This window comes from Rhineura floridana, chromosome 1 (assembly GCF_030035675.1).
Source record: "Rhineura floridana isolate rRhiFlo1 chromosome 1, rRhiFlo1.hap2, whole genome shotgun sequence".
In the NCBI taxonomy this organism is placed as follows: Eukaryota; Metazoa; Chordata; class Lepidosauria; order Squamata; family Rhineuridae; genus Rhineura; species Rhineura floridana.
Window position 1 is genome coordinate 121,863,017 of NC_084480.1, and position 24,473 is coordinate 121,887,489.

At 42.8% G+C, this 24,473-nt stretch overlaps 1 protein-coding gene across 1 annotated transcript in view; it reads left to right on the forward strand.

Annotated features, from left to right (window-relative positions):
* The window catches only part of MTAP (methylthioadenosine phosphorylase), a 42,505-nt gene that overhangs the window by 4,059 nt on the left and 13,973 nt on the right, over nucleotides 1-24,473 (forward strand). Inside the window, exons 2-4 of the mRNA XM_061630902.1 lie at nucleotides 20,804-20,890; nucleotides 21,977-22,035; nucleotides 24,089-24,256. Of these exons, the coding sequence (XP_061486886.1) occupies nucleotides 20,804-20,890; nucleotides 21,977-22,035; nucleotides 24,089-24,256 (314 nt within the window). The remainder of the gene's footprint in view (nucleotides 1-20,803; nucleotides 20,891-21,976; nucleotides 22,036-24,088; nucleotides 24,257-24,473) is intronic.

A 24,473-nucleotide genomic window follows, 5' to 3' on the forward strand; every position in this document is an offset into this window, starting at 1 on the left:
AGAAGTGGCAGCAACTCCATGGAGGCTATTGCTGCAGCTCTGTCCCACTGGGCAAACTGCTCCTGCTCTGCCCGCTCCTTCCCCTCATCTCAAGCACTTATATACACACTGGCCCAAATCCAGAACACTGTTAGGCTCATTTAATTATATTGAATTAAGTGGGCTTAACCATGCAAAACTCAGTGCTGACTACAGTTATAAACAATGAGGTCTATGCATTTATCCTTGTCTGATTAAAGCTTTTCATCTAATGGTGCCCTTTCTCCTTATTGCGTAGGTGTAGCATTCACTGCTTAAAAATTGGAGCAAATGCATAGATTGCTGCTTCAGCAAAAAGGGATCCAGCTGACCACGACAGAACAGAATGTAATTGATACCCAATAGCAGCCAAGCTCAGAAGCCCAAGTTGGTAGTTCTTGCTCTAATATAAGAGCAAGAGATACCAGATGACCTTCAAGGTCCCTTCCATCTCTATCATTCTTTGTGGATGGTATTAGCTGCCAGTTGGGTCCTTGTAATGTAAAATGATAGCTTCAGTAGTATGATAGTTTCAGTTTCATAGATGCCAAGTGTCTGTTCCACTGAACAGACAAATCTAGGTCTTGGGTCCACCCAGATTGCCCGAATAAGGGTGTAGCCTTTATCAGCGCTAAGGAGCTTGAGTGAACTTGGAAGAGATTTTTTGTTAGTTAAATAGAATTACAGATCTGGTAGGTTCACAGTGTGTATCTTAAGATTGCCATAAATTCAACAGGTGAACTTAGGCAAGCCTCTGTCTTGGTTCCCTGACTGCAGTCTGGTTTATTATGTATTATTTATTTATTAAATTGATATCCCACCATTCATCCCAGTAGGAGCCCAGGTCAGTAAACAAAAATACTAAAAACACTCTAAAGCATCTTAAAAACAGACTTTAAAATGTATTAAAAGAAAACATTTTAAATAACATCTTGTAAAAAAAGCTTTAAAAAGCAATTCCAACATAGATGTAGACTGGGATAAGGTCTCTACGTAAAAAACTTGTTGTGAAAGAGGAAGGTCTTTAAATAGGCACCAAAAAGATAACAGAGATGGCGCCTGTCTAATATTTAAGGGGAGGGAATTCCAAAGGGTGGGTGCCACTACACTAAAGGTCCACTTCCTATGTTGTGCGGAACGGATCTCCTGATAAGATGATATCTGCAGGAGACCCTCACCTGCAGAGTGTAGTGATTGACTGGGTATATAAGGGGTAAGACGATCTTTCAGGTATCCTGGTCCCAAGCTGTATACGGCTTTGTACACCAAAACCACAACATTGAATTTGGCCCTGTAGCTAATGGGCAGCCAGTGCAATTCTTTCAGCAGCAGGGTGACATGTTGGCGATACCCTGCCCCAGTGAGCAGTCTCACTGCCGCAGTTTGCACCAGCTGCAGCTTCCAGACCAACCTCAAGGGCAGCCCTACATAGAGCACATTACATTTAATCTAGACTGGAAGTTACCAGTGCATGGACAACAGTGGTCAGGCTATCCTGGTCCAGAAACGGCAGCAGCTTTCTTACTAGCCAAAGCTGGTAAAAGGCATTCCTAGCCACTGAGTTCACCTGAGCCTCTAGCAACGAAGATGGATCCAGGAGCACCCCCAGACTACGGACCTGCTCTTTCAGAGGGAGTATGACCCCATCCAAAGCAGGCAACTGACCAATTACCTGGACTTGGGAACCACCTACCCCCAGCGCCTCCATCTTGCTAAGATTCAGGCTCAGGTTTTAGGCCCTCATCTAGCCCACCACTGAGTTCAGGCAGTGGTCCAGGGCTTGCATGGCCTCCCCCAATTCACATGTTACAGAGAAATAGAGCTGGGTATCATCAGCGTACTGCTGACACTTCACCCCAAATCTCCTGATGACTGCTCCCAAGGTCTTCATATAGATGTTGAAACAGCATCTGGGACAAGATGGTATTCTGCAGCACTCCACAGCACAATTGCCAGGGGGCTGAAAGACAATCACCCAATGCTACTCTCTGGAAATGACCCTGGAGATAGAATCTGAACCACTGTAAAACAGTGCCTCCAATACCCATCTCACCAAGTCAGCCCAGAAGGATACCATGGCCAATAGTATCAAAAGTAACCAAGAGATCAAGTAAGAATAACTGGGTCGCACTCCCCCTGTCCATCTCCCGATAAAGGTCATCCATCAGGGCAACCAAGACCGATTCAGTCCCATAACCAGGCCTGAACCCAGATTGGAATGAGTCAAGATAATCTGTTTCATCCAAGAGTACTTGCAATTGTCACGCCACAACTTTCTCGATCACCTTCCCTAAAAAGAGGGTATTTGTAACCAGGTGGTAGTTGCCACAAACGAATGGGTCCAGGGTGGGTTATTTTAGTAGTGGTCGGATCACCGCCTCTTTCAGGGTGGCTGAGACCACTTCCTCCCTCAACAACATGTTGACCACACCTTGGATTCACTCGGTCATATCTCCTCGCAAGCTTAATAAGCCAAGAAGGGCAAGGGGTGAGAGGACATGTTGCTGGCCACATGGTTGCAAGCACCTTGTCCACGTCATCGGGCAGCATCAACTGGAACCTTTCCCAAAAAGTTGCAGCAGACCTACCTTACAGGAACATAATAATACTACCAGCCACAACATGTATGTAAAGCATTTTGACCATGCTAAATTACTATGAAAGTGCCAAGTATGCAGATATTGAGGCACACAGTCTTGATTTTGTTGTTGCCTATTTATAATGTTGTATGTTGTAGGTCAAACTGGTTTACAGTTTGTAATTCTTTCACTTATCTTTATTTTTGTTTATTATACAGCCACAAAAGAGCCGCATTCCGCAATGTTAAATGGAAAATAACCCCATGCCATTCTGATGCTTCCCATAAGTTCATTTCAAAACAAAACCTTACAAAACTTATAGTCCTGAACTCAGAAACACATGCTTAACAACCCTCTAAATTTTTTTTTTTTTTCAATAATTTTTATTCAGATTTTCATAAAACATACAAGACAAAATCATAAAACATTCAAAGACAAAAAACAAAATCAAAAATAGTTAAACAAAAAGAAAAAAAGAAAAAAAAAACAAAAATAAAAAATAAAGAGTAAAATATTGACTTCCCATTTGTCAAAGATCAAATCAGTTATAAGTCTATAATATATAACAATCCTGTCTCTTAAGTCATATTATAAAATCACTTTCCTCCAGTAGTTATCTTACTTAATCATCAAATCTCATAAACATTACTTTATTCTTTCCACAAAAAGTCAAAGAGAGGTTTCAATTCTTTAAGAAATATATCTATCAATTTTTTTTTCCAGATAAGCATATCGATTAATCCATCTCATTACTAATTATGATAATCTTATTGTCATAACCATAGTCAAAATAAACATTTCAATTAATCCATCACATCAGAATCTGTTAGGTTCAATAATTTCAGTAGCCATTGTTCTATTATCTCTATTAGTTCCATTTTCCATCTTCCATCTTCAGTAGTCTTGTTAAGTCCAGTAATTTCAATATCCAATCTTCCATTATCAGTATTCCATAATAATCTTGCTGTCAAAGCCATAGTCATATAGTAAGAGTCTGATGGGGATTACCTCTATCCCACATATTTTCTTGCCATCCATTCTGAATAGGTTGCTGAAATACTGCTGTAAAATCATATCTCTGTTCTTTTTTTCAAAATACACTGGGTCATCTCTTAAAAGTTTTTCCATTGTCACATGGCTGCAGTTAATTCCATAGATTTTCTCTATATTGGGCTCCATCACATCATTCCAGTCCAGAAGATTATCCATGCCATTGATAACTTTATCTCTAGAATCTTCATTCATTTCTTCAGAGATAACATTGAGTTCCAAACAATAGATTTTATTTCTAAAGTCCATAGACTCCAAATCTTGTTCCTGTTCCACGTTGGTTCCAATCTCCGGGATCTCCTCTCTCACAGGGACCCCTATTCCAGTCTCCAGGGTCACCTCTCTCACAGGGACCCCTGTTCCAATCTCCGGGGTCTCCTCTCTCACAGGGACCCCTTCCAGGGTCACCTCTCTCACAGGGACCCTTATATCTTTAATCTCCTGCTTCATTTTACTCAATTCAATTTTCATTATCTCAATCTCATCCATTATTTTCTGAAACATAGTTATTTCCAGATTTTCAGCCACTTTCTTAATTGCCATTTTAAAAGAAAAATATAGGAAAACCACTTCTTATTTCAGCAACAATTGGGTTAATACTCCAAACTTGGTGACATCACAGTATAAACAGAGCAGACAGCCTTATCTCTCCAATAGTTAAGTAAACAAAATGCAGTTCCCAGGATCGAAACAATTAATGGCAATCGTCAAGAAACAGATTCGTCAAAATAAAATAGACCAAAAAGAGAGTAGTCTCAAAACAGTATAATATTTTTCAAAATAAAAATCTGGAATAGAAATCCCTCTTCTGTGTATATCTTTAGAATGCAAATCCAGGACAGCTTTTTGCAACAAAAACAGAGATAAGCTATTAATTAGTGCGTAGCAGAGAGAAGTTATAGCTCCCCAGTGAGATGTCAAAAACTGATCAATCTGGCAAATCTCTTTTAAACAGCAACAATTTAAGTCAAGTAAAAGAAAAATATAGAAAGAAGGGTGCTTGCCTGTTAGTGCGTTCTCTCTTAGAAGATAAGGTGAACGTTCGCTTTATCAGATAGAGCTTGCTGTTAAAAATCCGTCCCACCTTCGTCGGCTGGACCTCGTCCCATAAATTAATGAGATCTGGTCGTCCCAACAAAAATAGGCTTTGAGGTTAATCTCTTCGTTTCTCCCTACCCGGGAGAAGTTTAATCAGTCAAAAAAAAAAAGAAAAAACTGACTGATATATCTGAATAAGCTTCTTTTGAGGCAGGAGCCCGTCTCAAAAGCAGGCACAGGCTAAGTCACCCTTCCCGGAAGTCAACAACCCTCTAAATTTTCATGGCGATACACAAAACAGTTGGAGAGAATTGAGAGTTCAAAGTGTAAAACGATAGGGAAAAAAACTCAGACCCCTTTTAGACTTTTTTCTGTCAGAGTTCTCATAATTTGTTGAAATTAATTAAAAATCAGACATATTCACAGAGTGCCTGTAATCCTATTACTGACCTTGTCCCATACTCTGACCTTCATATTCTACAGTTTAAAAGTTAAAAAAATACCTCACTGATTTCTAATTAATTTAAGACATTTTGTATTGAAGTCTATTATAACATCTGGCATGCTCAGTAAGAACCAACTGTCAGTGTTCTAAAAGCTAGACTCTCAGCTGCTTGTCTTGTCTAATCAGGAGCCACACCCATGCCAGACCTGTATTTCACTTGAGACAGTCAGGCTTTCCCCAAAGAATCCTGGGAACTGTAGTTTGTGAAGGGTGCTGAGAGGAGACTCCTGTTCCCCTGACTGAGGTCCAGTGAACAGAGGGGTCTAACAGTCAGCCACTCCAATTGGTCTGTGAGGGGACCAAGTCATCTCCCAGCACTAACTGTACTTCCCAGGATTCTTTGGGGGAAGCAATGACCGTCTAAAGTGAAATAAAGGTCTGGTGTGGATGTGGCCAATAACAGCTTTGGTTTATATTTGGGTGGGAGACTGCATGTGCCTGCTGTAGAATGAAAAGGTGGGCAAAACGCTGAAAAGCAATGATATTGTTCACAATGTTTTCCTTTTGGAAAGAAAAGGGGCTTTCCCTCTGCCCAGTGCCCACCCACCCAATCTTTTCCCCTCCTTGCCCCTCCTCCTCCACTCTTTGCCCCTCTCCCAGGTCAGTTTCACCTACCTAAACATGATTGCATATAAATAAATCCCACTGAACTAAAAAAGTATGCAAATGATCAAACTCACACTCCTCCCTCCTATTTCCTCCTTCTTGCCCCTCCCCCTCCCCTTATCTCTCCCTCCCCTTCCAGCCCCCTCCTTCCTCCTCCCCCTCCGGTCAGTTTTACCTATCTTAAGCATGATTGCACGAGAGTAAATCCCATTGAACTCAATAAGCATGCAAATGAGCAAACCTGCTGTCCCCTCCCCTCCTTCTTCCTCCCATCACCTCCTTTTTGTCCCTTGCCTTCCCCTTCCTTTGCCCCTCCCCTTCCAATCCCCTACTTCCCCTCCCCCTCCCTCTGTTCCCTCTCCACTCCCTTTCTCCTTTCCTCTGCTCTCCCCTGCTTCCTTCTCCATGGTCAGTTTCACCTATCCTAAGCATGATTGCAGGGGAGTAAATCCCACTGAACTCAATAAGCATGCAAATGATCAATCCATTCTCAGCAAACTTGCACAGGATTCTTACCTCCCAGATTTAAAAGCAGAGAAATTTAGTAATAGGCAAAACACCTTGTAGTTTAAAAACGTACCTATAGCCACAGATATTTCTATCAAACTTTTAAAAAGCAGGGAAATTGGGCACATGTTACCAAATTCTTCCAAGCTACACAGGAAGTGGATTGGACTGTGGAAGACCAACCCAAATTGTGTTTGCATTTTGACAAATTTGTAGGGCAGTACAATATCTCAGAGAGGAGGTCAGGTCTCCTGCTCCCCTGGTGCATTCACTATAGCAGCCCAATTTCCCTGCTTTCTAAAGTTTGATAGAAATATCTGTGGGCTATAGATATGTTTTAAAACCGCAAGGATTTTTGCCCATTAGTGAATAAATGATATTTAAAACCTCCCTTCATCAGTACAAATACCAGGATGGGGTGCAGAACCTAAAACAACCAACCGAATCATAAAACAACAATGTATACAAAAATATACCATTAAACAAATAGGGCAGCTAATAACAGTAGAATGGGACTATACTGCCAAAATTACTATTTTTAAAATTAAAATCTGGATTTGACATTTCATTTTCATTATGTCAGCGAAAGGGCTGTTGACCTGGAGTTGTTTGGTTCTGAGCATCCTAACTCCCATGATAATTGCTGCGAATTCTGCATTTGAACTTCTTGAACCCAAGAGTATCAACTTGCCTGGCACAGGAACCTTTTGAAGATGATGTTCAGGGAAATATGTGTAACTACAGCATTATTTAAGCCTTCTGTAATGGTTTTATGAACAGACTGGAAATAGCAAATCTCTCTTCTCTGCTTATATTGTACCCAGGGAGGTAGTAGTTTGACTGCACTACCATTTCCATGCCACAAGATGGCAGCAAATAAAAAGAATTATCTATTTTCACCTACTAATCCTTGGCAAGTTTCCATGATAAATAAAATAAAGGTTCCAATTATAATTGAAAGTGAAACAAGATATTTTTTAAAAATGAAAAGGTCAATATTTTAAAAGTTGGTATTGAATGTGGAGTAGAGTATTTTATAGCTGTTGCTATTTATTTGTTACACGTGTTTGGCAACCCATTTATCTCACATAATGGTTTTTTTTAATCAGTGGTTTTGAGCTGTGTTTTGAGAAATCAAAAGCTCATTGAGGTTCCTCAGTGAAACCAGCAATGGCAGACAAGCTTCTTTAAGAGACAACTTGGGTGGTGCGCAGCAGGAGGAGATGATTCCTTTAAGGCATGTGGTGAGGTCCAAGAGGCCTGGCCATTACTCTTTGCAAAATGACTGTCCACTGCATTCTCCCTCCCCCAGAATCCCCTGCAACATGGGGGGATTCCATGGTAGAAAAGCTGATGTGAAAAGGGTTCTCTGAAAGCTGAAAATTGTTGGGTTGGTTGTTTTTAAGAACTACTCCTCCAATACTTTTATTTAATTTTGATACTTAGAGCTGAACTGCATTTTCTACATTAGTGACTGAAGACTTATGCAAGTGTTGCTAGTTGCATGGAGTGGTGGGCCAATCTCGAGCAGATTATGGAGGCAAGGCACTAGGCTTGTTTGCTTCCCCACCTCTCCATATTCATTTGCTGCTTTCAGCTGGTTGAGGTGGAACGCCCTGGACTGGTACACTGCCTGCCCTGGGAGGAAGGAGGAGATTGCAGGAACTGTGTGGGTGACACAGTTTCCCTTCTCTACCAAAGCCAGCTGTGAGGAAACTGCTTGGGGCTAAAAGGTTTGTGTTGTTGTTTCCATTCCTGCCCTTAAAAAAAAAATCCAGCATAAGAATGACTTCATTGTTGTAACAGAGATACCCATAATCTGTATTACTGAGGAGTCATCCTTCCCCCCCCCCAGGTAGTGCCCTTGACTGAAACTGACTCACAGGCTCCATTGTAAGTTGGCGCTTTGTTATCAGGAAGGGCTTATGAAGCCCTATCCTTGCCTTCATAATCATGTGCTCGCTGAACACATTGAGGGGGAACAACAAGTCTGCAGCCGGCATGCCTGTCTTGTATTTGGCTGTACAGTAGGGCCCCGCTTTACGGCTATTAATATAGCAGTCTCAATTAGACGCAATTAGACTAAAGCCCCACTCATACGGCGCTTGTTCCACTTTTATGGTGGTTTTCGGGCATCGTGCGCCATTTTATTCAATGAGTTCCGCTTTACAGTGGTTTTCGCTTTGCAGCGGGGATCCAGAACGTAACCCGCCGTATGAGTGGGGCCCTACTGTATTAGCATGCACAGTCATGTCATCAACCAGGAGCCCTGGCACACTTAAGGACTTCCACTTGCAAGTATGGACCTTATCCATGTACATCCTGCTCCTGCCTTCAGATGAATGCACAGAGGTTAGAGCAGGGTTAGCAATCACCCGGCATGTGCTGGGGGGTAAAGAAAGACCGGGGAAGGAACTGGCAATCCCACCCCATATATATGGTCTGCCCAGTAAACATCGCAAGACGTCACCCTAAGAGTCGGAAACGACTCGCACTATAAGTGCGGGGACACCTTTACCTTTAGCAATCACAATCCCTCCCTTCTCTGTGTTTAGTGAGGGCCATGATATTGTAGCACATGGGCCTTGGGCATACCATTGTTTATAAATACGAATATTTACATATGTGATATACCTGGCTGCATAGTATACAAATTCCAAAAGAGATGTAATATTAAAGCGTGAAATAGCTTTATTTCTTCAAACCTTTTTTTGTTAATCTCTTATTAATGAAATGTGTGGTGGCTTTTTTTTTAACCAAACCTTAACTGAAAACTGGTAGAGCCACTAGGAGCTGTATAAAAACATTTGGGGAGCCAGATCTTACAGAATGATGACAATAAAGCTTTTACCTCTGCACTGTCAAGCAAGAATCAACGCATCAACATTACAATACTTGGCGTGAGTGAATTAAAATGGATGGGAACAGGACATTTTCAATCAGGCAACTACAAAATATTTTATGCAGGAAATGAGAAATTAAGAAAAGGGGTTGCTTTAATAGTGAGAAGTGATATAGCAAAAGCAATTAGGAGTTATAACACAAGGTCTGAGCGAGTGATATCATTGAGATTTAACAGGAAACCTATTAACATAACCGTCATCCAAGTCTATGCTCCAACGCCAAATACAGAAAAGGAGGAATTAGAGAGATTTTACGCAGAAGTACAGGAAGAAATTGATCATACACCAAAACAAGATGTGCTGATAATCATGGGGGCTGGAATGCAAAAGTAGGGAACAGAGAAGAACTAGAAATTGTGGGGAAATGGGGCTTAGGAGATAGGAATGAAGCAGACTTATTGAATTCTGTGAAGCCAATAATTTGCTTCTTGCCAACATATTTTTTGAGCAACCAGAAAGACGACTACACGTGGACATCACCAAATGGTCAATATAGGAATCAAATCAGTTATATAATTGGAAGCAGAACATGGAAAAGTTCCATACTTTCTGTGAAAACAAGACCAGGAGCAGACTGCGGTAGAGATCATGAACTGGTAATATCAAAAATCAGAGTAAAGCTAAAGAACAACAACAAAGCAACCATAATGCCAAAATATAATATAAATAACATCCCAGAAGAATATAAAGATCAAATAAGGAACAGATTTGAGGCTTTAAACTTAGTTGATAGAGAACCAGAAGAACTATGGAGTGAAGTCAAAGACGTTATCAGGGAAGAATGCAAAAGGACAATATCTCCAGTTAAAAAGAGAAAGACCCCAATAGATGACTGACGAAACTCAGTCTTCCATTGAAATGGTTAAAGATAGAAGGAAAGCAAAAGGAGAAAGAAACACAGTCAGAACTCTAAATGCAATAATGCAGTGACTAGTATGTAGGGACAAAGAACTATTACAATAGTTATTGTAAAGAAATAGAAGAGGACAACAAAAAAGATAGAACAAGAGCCCTATTGTCAGGCCCAGGATGCGACTCAGGAACCAGACCAGAGGTTGTAGTTAATTCGTGTTTTATTAGAGTAATGTCCAACAAAGACTGTGCTTTCTCATGAAGCAATACAGGGATACAGGTCCTGCGACATTGAGAGAAAGTTGACAGAGCAAGGGGCTGCTTCCCGCCTGTTCTTTAAGAAGGGGCTAAATGGGCACGCAACCTTTCGCTCCTCCTTAACTCCCCCTCAGGTACTGCCCGCCTTCCCCCCCTTCTCTCCTGTCTTTTCAACCGTCTGCGTGTGCGTGGTGAGGGGGGAGGCATCACCTCCTCCTCTTCTGAAGTGTCCGATTCCCCTATGGGTGATAAAGGAGGGGCTGAGGGTAAACCATCTCTCCGCCTTTCTGCTGTGATCAGCCCTCCCTCTTGCTCTGAGCTGCGGAGAAGGGAGGGCCTGGGAATGTCTGGGGGGGATTCTAAAACTTCAAGGCTCTCAGGCTCCCCGTTGCTAGGCGACCCTATCTCTGGCATGTCCTCTGTTTCGGCTTCGCTCCACAGAGGGTAAGTTCCTCCCTCCTCCCTCTGCCAGCCATTTGAATCCTCTTCTGACAACCCCCCAGGAGCCCAGCTCATCCTCCCGACACCATCCCCCTTCTCAAGCTGTGCCCCCCTCCCCCTGTCTGGCTTGGGGCGGTGAGGAAAACGTTGATGGAAAAGTTTTACTAACTCTGGAGCATGCACATCATCTGCATTTTCCCATGATCTGTCAGCCACTCCATAGCCCTTCCAGTGAATCAAATACTGCAGCTTGTGGCGTCTGATCCTGGAATCCAAGATTTCCTAAACTTCAAACTCAAGCTGCTCATTTATCAGGAGTGGGGACCCAGGAGGCTCCTCCGGCCGCAGCTCACTGGGAGGGGCAGCTTTCGTCAAGAGGGATCGATGAAACACAGGATGTATTTTAAACGTGTCAGGTAGGTTCAGCCGGTACGCCACGGGATTAATTTGAGTTTCTATTTCAAAAGGACCCACCCTTTTGTCTTGTAATTTTCTACATTTGCCCGGCATCTGGAGGAAACGGGTGGACAGCCATACCTGGTTTTCTGGTTGAAGGGGGAGGCCCTCCTTCCTGTGCAGGTCAGCAACTCGCTTGTACTCTGTTTTGGCTTCGTTTAACTGCTGTTTCAGTGTTTGTTGCGCCGCTTGCAATTCTTTTAGGAAGTCCTCAGCTGCCGGTACCAGCATTCCTTCTGAGCTGCTTGGAAAGACTTTAGGATGGAATCCATAATTCGCAAAGAATGGGGTTTGTTGAGTGCTGGAGTGTAGAGAATTGTTGTAGGCGAACTCTGCAAAATGCAAATATGATACCCAGTCAGTCTGTTGATAGGACACATAACTTCTTAAATATCTTTCCAAAACGGCGTTCAAGCGTTCCGTTTGCCCATCTGTCTGGGGGTGATAGGCGGAGGAGAGTTTTAATTCCGTCTGCAACTGTTTCCACATTGCTCTCCAAAATTTGGCTGTGAACTGAGTTCCTTGGTCTGAGACTACACTGTTTGGCAACCCATGCAGTCGGTAGACTTCTTTGATGAATAACTTGGCCGTTTCCTTAGCCTCTAAGGCCCCTGCACAAGGGAGGAAATGCGCCATTTTGGTGAGTAGATCTGCCACGACTAAAACGGCTGTCATTCCTTGGGATTTGGGTAGATCAGTTATAAAATCCATGGAGAGATCCTTCCAGGGTTCATGTGGGACAGGTAGCGGTTGTAACAGTCCTGCTGGTTTTCCTGTTTGTGTTTTTGTCCGCAGACAGAACAGGACTTTACATAGCTTTCAATATCCCTACGCATTTTAGGCCACCAGAAGTCCTTGGCCACGTTCTGAATGGTCTTGTAAATCCCAAAGTGTCCCGCTGTGATGGAATCATGGCACTGGCGTAGGATTCTGAGCCTTAATTCCCCTTCTGGCACATATCTGGCGGTTTTGAACCATAATAGTCCATTCCTCCAGTGAAAGGTTTCTTCTGAGTCTTGACTTTGTCCCGTCTCCTGACCATATTTTAGTACGTCTGCATCTTCTTGTTGTGCCTTTTTGAGTTCCTCTTCCCACGAAGACTGGCATGATCCCAACATTAATTTCTCTGGCGGGATCACGTACTGAGGCTGGTCCTCGGATTCACTTTCTTTGTACTGTGGCTGTCTGGATAAGGCATCAGCTCTCTGGTTTTTGGCTTGGGTTTGGTAAGTGATCTTGAAGTTAAACCTGGTGAAGAACTGGGACCATCTTATTTGTCTCTGGTTCAGCTTTCTGGCAGTTTGGAGGCTTTCCAGGTTCTTGTGGTCGGAGCGCACTTCGATCTGATGAGGGGCCCCCTCTAGGTATTGTCTCCAGTTTTCAAAAGAGTCCTTGATGGCCAGCAGCTCCTTCTCCCAAACTGTGTAATTCTTCTCTGCAGGCTTTAATTTCCGAGAGAAGTACGCACAGGGGTGCAGCTCCTTTCCTTCTTGGTCTAATTGCAGAAGGACCCCCCCGATAGCAAAATCTGAAGCATCTGCTTCCACGATGAAAGGGCGGGTCGGGTCAGCAAAGTGCAGAATGGGCTCGGAAGCGAACCTTCTCTTCAGCTCCTCAAAGGCCTGGGTGGCATTCTCTGTCCATTGAAACTTCTTCTTTCCCCTTAAACAGTCAGTCAGAGGAGCTGTCAATTTGGAAAACCCTGGAATGAACTTTCTGTAATAATTGGCAAATCCCAAAAACTGTTGTACATCCTTTTTGGTGACAGGTTGGCCCCAGTCCAATATACAGCTTACTTTACCTGGGTCCATCTCCACGCCTTCCGCTGAGATTCGATATCCAAGGAAGTCTAGAGACTTGAGGTCAAATCCACATTTCTCTAATTTAGCATACAGGTGATTTTCTCTCAGTCTCTGCAACACCGTCTTCACATGCTGGTCGTGGTCTTCCTGGTTCTTTGAGAACACCAGGATATCATCTAAGTAACAGATTACATATGTGTCCAACAAGTCTCTAAACACGTCGTTCATGAATTTTTGAAAAATTCCTGGACTTCCACAAAGTCCGAACGGCATGACCAGGTATTCATACTGTCCGTAAGCGGTCAAGAATCCTGTTTTCCATTCATCTCCCTGCTTCATCCTGATCAGATTGTACGCTCCTCTCAAATCCAACTTCGTGAAGATTTTTGCAGAGCGCAGTCGGTCCAACAACTCTGAGATCAGGGGCAGCGGGTAGCTGTTGGGGATGGTGATCTGGTTCAATGCACAATAGTCGTTACAGGGTCTGAGTTCCCCCCCTTCTTTTTCACAAACAATAGTGGCGCTCCAGCAGGGGATTGTGAGGGGCGTATGAATCCTCGTCTCAGGTTTTTATCCAGGAATTCCTTCAGGGCCTCCCTCTCAATCTCTGTGAGAGAGTAGATTCTCCCTGATGGAATGCTGGCTCCTGGCACTAGATCAATCGCACAGTCGTAAGGGCGGTGGGGAGGTAAAGTCTCTGCCTCCTTTTCATCAAACACATCTTTGAATTCTTCATACTTTGGCGGCAGGGTCACTTGCTCGATCTCTTGCACTGCCCCCGCTAAGGTGTTCTTGATTCCTTCAGGTTGACAGTTCTCCTGGCAATACTGTGAGGTGAACCACACCACCGCCTCCTTCCAACTTATTGTGGGTTCATGCTTTGCTAGCCAGGGCATTCCCAGAATCACCTCAAAGTTCGAGAGATCTGACACGTATAGCGAAATGAACTCTTTGTGCCTGGGGATTTGAAGTTTCACTTCCTCCGTGGCTTGTGTCACCCCTCCTGACTTCAGGGGTCTCCCATCGATAGTCTCCACAGCTAGGGGAGCGTTCAGTTTCCACCGGGAAATTCCATGACGCTTGACTAACTTTACATCAATAAAATTTGTGGAGGCTCCACTGTCAATTAAGGCAGTGGAATTAAACACCACTCCTCTGGAAGTTGTAATCTGAATAGGCAAGACCAACACCCCCTTTGAGGGAGGTTGGATCGTTGGGGGGCCTTTATACAACGCTGCCCCCAGTCCACCGGCCTGCACGTGGACTGGGTGTTCTAGTTTCCCGACGGCTCAGCTTTCCCCCCTTTTAGTCCACAGTCTCTGGCCACGTGGCCCGGCTTTGAACAATAAAAGCATAAACGTTCTCGGCGGCGTCTTTCCTTTTCTTCTTCCCACAGTCTTGGCCTAGCCCCTCCCTGTCCCTCAGCTGCATTACCTGCCATTCCTGCAGAGGGAAGGGTCTTGCTGCGAGATGCCGAGGCTGAGTATCTCGGGACCTCCTGCTTCCTTTCCAGGCGCCTTCCTTCCATCCGGTGATCTATCTGTAGGCATAGCCGGATGAGCCCTGGTAGGTCAGCGGGGGGGGAGGTCCTGGCCAACTCATCCAGGATTTCAGCATTTAATCCACTCCGGTACATAAACATCAGGGCAGCGTCATTGTAACCAGTTTCCTGGGACAGAATTTTAAAAGCGTTAGTGTACTCGGAAACAGTCCCTTTAGCTTGCTTCAGAGTGCCTAGTTGCCGCGCTACTGTTTCAGCTCTTTGCGGGTCTTGGAACATCTCGGTCATCTCCTGTATAAATCCTCTGTACCTTCTTAAGACAGTATCTTTTCTCACGAGATACGGAGTCACCCATTTTGCAGCTTCTCCCTCCAGGAGGCTAATCACGAAGGCCACTTTAGCCCCATCGTCTGGAAACTCCATGTGCCTGACATCCAGATATAATTCACATTGAGCCACGAAAGTTGCCAACTGATCACTTTGTCCCGCGTATTTTGGGGGCAATCCAATGGGAACCTTTACTGCGGCAGCTGGAGGGGCTGTTTGCATCTGGTCTATCGTGGCCTTCAAGGTTTGATTATCCGTCTTCAGCGCCTTGACTGCTGCTAGCAGGGCTTGGACATCCGTCGGCAATTCAGCTACCTTAGTCCTCAAGAGGTTCACTTCTTCCGTCTCAGAAGTGGGGTTCGTCCCCCCCGCTGCTCCCTTTGACATCTTGTCCCAGTCAAGTGAAGAGAGCGTTGAGGGTGATTTAGGTGGCTCTGTCAAGCTGTCAGGCCCAGGATGCGACTCAGGAACCAGACCAGAGGTTGTAGTTAATTCGTGTTTTATTAGAGTAATGTCCAACAAAGACTGCGCTTTCTCATGAAGCAATACAGGGATACAGGTCCTGCGACATTGAGAGAAAGTTGACAGAGCAAGGGGCTGCTTCCCACCTGTTCTTTAAGAAGGGGCTAAACGGGCGCGCAACCTTTCGCTCCTCCTTAACTCCCCCTCAGGTACTGCCCGCCTTCCCCCCCTTCTCTCCTGTCTTTTCAACCGTCTGCGTGTGCGTGGTGAGGGGGGAGGCATCACCTCCTCCTCTTCTGAAGTGTCCGATTCCCCTATGGGTGATAAAGGAGGGGCTGAGGGTAAACCATCTCTCCGCCTTTCTGCTGTGATCAGCCCTCCCTCTTGCTCTGAGCTGCGGAGAAGGGAGGGCCTGGGAATGTCTGGGGGGGATTCTAAAACTTCAAGGCTCTCAGGCTCCCCGTTGCTAGGCGACCCTATCTCTGGCATGTCCTCTGTTTCGGCTTCGCTCCACAGAGGGTAAGTTCCTCCCTCCTCCCTCTGCCAGCCATTTGAATCCTCTTCTGACAACCCCCCAGGAGCCCAGCTCATCCTCCCGACACCTATTCCAAAAGATTAGAGAAATGAAAGGGAAATTTAAACCAAGAGTAGGGATGTTGAATAATCAACAGGGGAACACACTGACTGACCGAGGTGAAATAAAAGGAAGATGGAAGCAATACACTGAAGAACTCTATAAAAGAAATGCAAGGATGACACATTCATTCATGGAGGAACCGTATGATGAAGAACCAGAAATTTTAGAATGTGAGGTGAAAGCTGCTCTTAAAATTCTGGGAAGAAACAAATCACCAGGAATAGACGACATACCAATAGAGTTGCTACAAGCTACTGAGACTGAATCTGTCCAAATTTTGACAAAAATTTGTCAGAAAATATGGAAAGCTAGACAATGGCCCACAGATTGGAAGCATTCGATATACATCCCAATTCCAAAGAAAAGGGATCCCAGGGAATGCAGTAATTACAGAACTATTGCCTTAATATCCCATGCAAGTAAAGTAATGCTCAAGATTCTACAACAAAGGCTCTTACCAAATATGGAGTGAGAAATGCCAAATGTCCAAGCTGGCTTTAGAAAGGCAAAAGGTACAAGAGATCATATCGCAAACGTATGTTGGATAATGGAATGGACAAAGGAATTTCAGAAGAAAATCACCCTGTGCTTTATAGATTACAGAAAAGCCTTTGATTGTGTAGATCATGAAAAACTATGGAATGCTTTAAAAGAAGCATTGTCCTGATGCGCAACCTATACTCTGGACAAGAGGCTACTGTAAGGACAGAATATGGAGAAACTGATTGGTTCCCCATCGGAAAGGGTGTGAGACAGGGGTGTATGTTATGACCCTATTTATTTAATTTAGATGCAGAACATACCATACGGAAAGCGGGATTGTACCAATATGAAGGAGGTATGAACATTGGAGGAAGAAATATCAATAATTTAAGATATGCAGATGATACCATACTACTAGCAGAAACCAGTAAAGATTTGAAACAAATGTTGATGAAAGTTAAAGAGGGAAACACGAAAGCAAGACTACAGCTGAACATCAAGAAGACTAAAGTAATGACAACAGATGATTTATGTAACTTCAGAGTTGGCAAAGAGGACATTGAACTTGTCATGGATTATCAATACATAGTCATTAACCAAAATGAAGACACTAGTCAAGAAATCAGAAGAAGGCTAGGACTGGGGAGGGCAGCTATGAGAGAACTAGAAAAGGTCCTCAAATGCAAAGATGTATCACTGAACACTAAAGTCAGGATCATTCAGATCCTGGTATTCCCGATCTCTATGTATGGATGTGAAAGTTGGACAGTGAAAAAGCAGATAAGAGAAAAATCCACTCATTTGAAATGTGGTGTTGGAGGAGAGCTTTGCACATACCATGGACCGTGAAAAAGACAAATAATTGGGTGTTAGAACAAATTAAACCAAAACTACCACTAGAAGCTAAAATGATGAAATTGAGGTTATCATACTTTGGACTCATAATGAGAAGACATGATTCACTAGTAAAGACAATGCTGGGAAAACCAGAAGGGAGTGGAAAAAGAAGACGACCAAACAAGAGATGGATTGATTCCATAAAGGAAGCTGCAGACCTGAACGTACAAGATCTGAACAGGGTGGTTCATGACAGATGCTATTGGAAGTCGCTGATTCATAGGGTTGCCATAAGTCGTAATCGACTTGAAGGCACATAAGAACAACAGCCTCTGCATTTGGTACGATTCAAAGGCAGTCCACAAAAAACTTTCTTCAACAAGCTTGACCACCACTATTGGCAAAACTCTTGTTGGATTGTGCTGCCTTCTCTCTCCTTAACTTGCCAACCAGTGGAAATCTGTTTCAGAAGCTCTTACTTTGGGTGCCTTTGGACGTTAAGCAGCTTGTGACTGGGGAAAGGACCTTTTCCTTGCTAGTGGCAGAGCCCAAATTGTGGAACTTCTTCCTTGAAAGTGTTTTCCTGACTCTTTCTCTTAGATACCACACACGATGCATGTCGAGTTCTCCTGTGTCTTTAATACCTTATAACAGTATCTGGGACAGGTCTTAAATTGCCCTTTTGTTACTTTATTGTTTAATCTGTATATTAATTCTAGTTCTCTTCTGGTTTTTATCTGCTGCTTTTATGGCATTTTATGATGATGTAAATTTATTTTTGTAATTGTAAGCCATCTTCAGACTGTGCAGCAATGAGGGAGACAAGGAAGCCAAGACTACCTCAATGTTTGGCCCAGCTGGGCTATCCCCTTCTCCCTTCGACAGGGTCATCTGACCCATGGGAAGGATTTCAGGAAAAGGATATAGAGATATAGAGAAAAGGCCATGTCCTCACCTGCTCTAGTTAGACTTCTCCTCTACTCCCCCCCCATCATCTCCCATCCACTGTCCTGTAGGATGGATTCCAGGAGAGAGAGAAATGCAGGCAAAGACCACCTTGGAGCCCACTCCAGCTAGGCTATACCTTCTCTCACACACCTGGGCCATTATACTATCAACTGTCCTGTAGGAAGGATCCTGATGACATTTTATATGTTCATATTGTCTAAAATGTAGTTTTAACATTACTTGTAAGCTGACTTGAAAGGATCTGTATCATGAAAGGTGGGCAGTAAATAATTACAATAAATGTAAATGATAAAATGTATAAGTACCATAAGTCAAATAATAAGTAGCTGTTTTTGCTAAGTCAGACCACTAGTCTGTAGAATCAGAGTTGGAAGGTCATCTGGTAAAACCCTTTGCTTGGTACAGGTTCTACAATGGAGGATGCAACGACAGCATCCCTGACATATGGCCATCCAGCCTGTGCTTAAATACCTCTGGGTGGGAAAAAGAGAGCTTACCACATGCCAAGATAGTCTGTTCCATTACAGTAGGGCCCCGCTAATATGGCGGGTTAGGGACCAGGCCCCCGCCGTAAAGCGGAAATCGCCGTAAAGCGGAACCCATTGACTATAATGGGCCGCGTCACGCGAAAATGTTACAAAACGCCGTAAAAGTGCAAAATCAGCTTTAAAATGGGGAATTTCCCTGAATTGAAAGCCACCGCATGAGCGGAATGCCACAAAACGGAACGCCGGTAAGCGGGGCCCTACTGTATAAAGTATTTCTTACTGTTAGGAAGTTTCTCACAATGTTTAGCTGAAATCTCCTTACAATTTTCACCCTCTGATTCTAATCCTACCCTTTGGAGCAGGTGACCTGCTCCATCTTCTGTGTGGCAGCCCTTCAGACATTTTAAGACAGTCATTGTGTCTCTTCTTAATATTCTCTTCCTCAGGTTAAGCATACCCAGTTCTTTGGGTGATTCCTCATAATATGGCTTGGCTTCTAGGCCTTTCATCATCCTGGTCGCCCTCCTTTGGACATGTTTCAGTTTGTCAAGTTCAGTGCTATTTGTCTGGCAGGAATTTCCCAGAAACTCAACCAATGGTCATTCCCAGAGTGCTCTCTATTCAACTTGAATCAGTTCAAATTGGATTGGATGCTAAGGATTGACTCCAAGGTTTCCTTATGGAAAATATATGCTTTAAGAAGCATGCAAACAAACTGGAACAGTTTCAGAAGAGGGCAGTGAGAACTGGAAACAAAGCCGTTTGAGGAGAGACTGAAAGAACTGGGTATGTTTAGTCTTGAGAAGAGAAGACTGAAGGAAGATATAAAAGCACTTTTCAAGGACTTGAAAGGTTGCCACACAGAGAAGGGCCAGGATCTCTGATCAATCATCCCAGAGTGCAGGACATGAAATAATGGGCTCAACCTACAGGAAGCCAGATCTCGACTGAACATCACGAAAAACTTCTTAACTGTTAGAGTGGTACAACAGTGGAACTAATTACCTAGGGAGGGGGTGGGCTTTCCAACACTGGAGGTAGTCAGGAGGCAGCTGGACAGGCACCTGTTGGGTATGCTTTAAATTGGATTCCTCCACTGAGCAGGGGGGTGTACCTGATGGCCTTTTAGGCATCCTCCAACTCTACTGTTCTATGATTCTATGCTCTGTTGATTTTCTGGCACACGGCAAATCCAGCTTTTTGTCTATTGCATTTTATATGGCTGTGAAATTTTGTTGATCTGAGAGAAGTTATAGGCTGTCTGTTTGTTTTGCTCTGCAACAGAAGTAAACAAATAGCAAGGAGGGAGCCTACTCACTTTACTTTTTGTAGTTGAGTATGGATATCCAAGTACAAAACAGATACATCTTGCCTCTGGGTGCGTGTAATGTTTGGTCTAAGGCCTTTTAAAACACTACTGTTTTTCTGATAGTTCTGTAGGATTTTCTTGCTAACAGGGCTAGTGATCCTGTTGAAGCCCTGACTGACTTTTGGAAAAAGGGAATGAGCTGGGTGGCAGGCATGTGCTCCTCTGAATCTCCTATTCTGGCTGAGCCCAGGTTGTTCCCTGATTTTCCAGGGAGTTGTAGTTCATCAAACAGCAGGGACAATGTTTACAGTGATATGAAAGAAAACTTGTGGTGAATCCAGCCAAACATGGGCCAAAGCATGTAGCCCTTCAGTTGTTTATGGATTCCCAATTCCTATCATTCCCTGTTCCAATCAGCATGGACATTGGTCAGGGACAGTGGGAGGGGCATAGATTCCCCATCCCTGGCAAAGAGGGTTCTGTAGGAATTATCAGGGAAACACTGGTTCTTAGGTGGTCTTGTCATATGTGATTTTTCTAAACCAGTTTTCACTCACATAATTGTACGTATCTTGCATGAACAAGAAAAGGTAAGAAGTTGTCTTGAGCCTTGCACAAATTGTTTTCTTTGTTTCATGGTCTCCATTCAAGCTTGACTGTGTTTTCATATCCATTATCTAAGAAAAATGGTTGAACACTATTGTGGTGTAGCATTTAGTAATATTTTACCAATTTCAAATGTCTTCAAAGCTAATATGTATTTCTTGTCTACAAGATTGGAATTATTGGAGGGACCGGTCTGGATGACCCTGACATATTAGAAGGTCGAACAGAAAAATATGTTGATACACCTTATGGAAAGGTATGTATTAATAACTTTTGGCTAGTCCATCTTGTTTCTTTATAGTGTATTAGAGAGACACTTATGAAAAAGACCACATTCCCAAAAACTGCCCATCCAGCAGATTTTCTGACTTGTTTCTCATGCAATTACTTTTCAATCATGATGAAATTTCAAAGACTTTGAAAGCATTTATAAGGGGAGTCGTCAGTAGCATAACTCTGGCAATTGACAAAACTGGTTGCTTGAAGGCAGTTTATAGATATGGGTTTAAGTCTTTCTGTACATCAGCTCTCCAATTTATTTATTACATTATATCTCACCTTTCCTTCTCCAAGGAGCTCGAGGTGGCGAACAAACATGGTTCTCCCCCTCCTAATTTTATCCTCACAACAACCCTGTAAAGTAGGTTAGATTGAGAGACAGTGACTGGCCCAAGATCACCCAGTGAGCTTCATGGTCGAGCGAGGATTTGAACGCTGCTCTCCTAGGTCCCAGTCCAACACTCTAACCACTTTACTATTGTTCCTCAACGTTGGATCCCCAGATGTTGTTGAACTACAAGGTTGAAGAACACTGCACTATACCACACTATCTCTCAGTTTGTGAGACTTGCATCTGGAAGGTCATGCACACACAGTGCTTATTTTGTGAGTTTGATACATCCATGAAATGTGTCCAGTCCTCCATACTTTGTGGGATTTTTTCCAGAGATTTATTTTTCCAGTGAAAACTTTCCATTTCAGAAGTTCATTAGTAACAATGAATGAATGTCAACTATAAATACAGTATTAGGCAAGCCTGGCGGTTTTAAACTTGTACTTAGCATTTCTAATTATCTCTAGCAACTATGTGAGGCAGCATATTGTACACTGTTCTTTGGGTTGCTGTGTGTCAACAGTTTTCAGTATGTTTGTGTTTTCTCCTTAAATTTAAACCATGTAAGGGAACTCCATGCTATTCGCAGCACAATACATGCCTCTGAAAACTGTAAGAAGCAAACTTAATTGTTGTTTTCTCTCTTGCCGCTTTGATCATGCATAAATAGCAGTTAAGATGTTTTTAATTTGTTGTGGAATTTTATAATGTTTTGGTTTTTTACTCTAGCCATCAGATGCACTGATATTGGGAAAGATAAAAAATGTTGACTGCATTCTTCTAGCCAGGTATGAATTCCTTAAACAGCATTTAGATTATTCTTTTATTGGAAAATAAGATGTGTATGAAATATTTGCCATAAATGCATGAAATCAAGCCATCAAACATGGTAAAGATGTGCATTATATGTTGAGGATTATAACCAGCATTTCAGGAAATTTCTGTTAAAATAGGGTTATATCAACATGATTGGCTTGGTTGAGTCTTACCTTTAACTTGTTCATTTTTCTTTAGAACTTCCAAATTCAGTGAATTATGTTGAGCAATTGAGTTTTCAGCCTAACATAACCTAGCATAGAGGTTGCTATTCATTCATTCATTCATTAAATTTATATCCCACTCTTCCTCCCAGTTGGAGCCCAGGGTAGCAATGCTGTGTGAACAAAAGGAGGTAAAAATGAAATGAAATCTTCATTGAGAGTTTTGGACAAAGGAATACAGAGGCAAAACAAACACCATGCATGTATGAAACATAATAAAATCTCCCAGTCCTAGCACCTTAAAATTCCTGTGTTAAGGACTTCAGGATTTGAACCAGGAACCTCATGGCCTGCAGCTGAGACATAGCATAGACTGCATACATTAAGAACACATATATTCTGGCACATAAGGAAATGGGTGTACAACATTTGTTGAGATTGGACAGCAAGCTGAAGCCTCTGGATTGGCCAAACCTCTATTAATTCTAGAACAGGGCTCCCCAAACTGTGGTCAATGGACAACCAGTGATCTGCCTTCACCCATGATATCAGGGTTATTGGGAGAACCCACCCAGACAACTGTCTGCCATCATATGGAGCAGTTCAGGCTTAATTGCTGAAGATCTCCAGCTGGGACACAGTAATCCATAATCAGTTTCTGTGTCTGTCCCTTTAATGCTGAATTAGCAAAAGCCCAAGCTTTTTGTGCATGAGTACGAACCATTGTAACAAACTTATCAAGCTCAGCATCCCCTGACTAAGTAAACACAGAGGATAACAAGGGCTTTATAAAAGTTCATAGAAGGTTCATACAAGATTATGCAAGACCTGCAGCCAAAGTTCTTCCAAAGCCTGCTGTGTTCTGAAAGTTTAAACAGCTTTGTCAGCAGCATTCAGTCTGGGAGCGCCATAATTGCTCCAAAACTCTGTAGTCATCCCCCAGACAACAAACGGCAGATATCTATTCTGATAAAAAACAAGCAGCCTGCAAACTTGTAGTTGGAATTTCAATTAATTAAAATATTAAAAATATTAAAAGTAGTAAGCATAGAAGAATTAAAACAAAACTCAGGACTCAAGAGCTTAGAAAACAATTACTTCTCTGTTCACCGTCTTGGTCTCCATTCCAGAAGATAAGTCCAGTGATCTGCAAGCTTCAATCACACAGTCCACAGCTTGTGTGTGGTTGAAGATGGGAGATGGCACATCCATTGCATTAAATATCCATATTGATTCTTGATTGTATTCTTATTGCTTCTTTCATTTCTTATATATTGCATTTCATTGTATTACAATTTGAATTATATGGCAATCAAATTGTAATTGGATTTATAAGAAATAAAACAAGAAATAAGAGAAGCAGTAAAAATACAATTAAAAATCACACAGCATCTGGGACAGCACATTACAATTGCTACAACAGGAAGAAAAATCATTCAGTGGTTCGCCAAGACCCTCACAATTTTCAGGTGGTCCATAGGGAAAAAGTTTGGGAGCCACCGTTCTAGAACTTGGCCTTGTTCACTTGCCTAGTGAGAATAGCAGCATCTTCTGCCTACTATATTTCCCACTTCTAGCTCCAGTTGGAGTAACTGAATTAAGGGGCCCTGGGCAAGACACCAGGTCTAAATCCAGGTATGGCTTCCCAAAGCCCCAGCTTGGCCCTGATCCCCAGCTGTTCTCCTTACCCAACACTTGCATATATTCCTTTTAAAGAGATTGTAGAACAGAGGAGAACATGATTTGGTGAATACATTCCTAACTGCAACACAAAATGTCTTTCCTTAATTGTTGATGTGTGTGTTTTCTCCTCTTATATTTTAGCTTCACTGGTTTTTCCCTCCCATTTTTCTCTGTATAGGCATGGGAGACATCATACTATCATGCCAACAAATATCAATTACCGTGCCAATATGTGGGCACTGAAGGAAGAGGGCTGCACTCATTTGTTAGTGACTACTGCCTGTGGTTCATTAAGAGAAGAGATTCAGCCTGGAGATATTGTCATAATCGACCAATTCATAGACAGGTAAGGAAGAAAATGAGGTTCTTTGTGGAACTAGTTCTAGCAATAATTGATCTTGGCCTGGTGAAGAAACTTTATTCCCAAAGTGTTCTTACTCTTGCCTTATGAAAAATATTATCATTGTGTGCGGGTATAAATGAAAATACCTATTAATGGATCTGGAACCAAAAATCACATCACACACACACACAAGAGTAATATCAGCAGATTTGGGTTACCA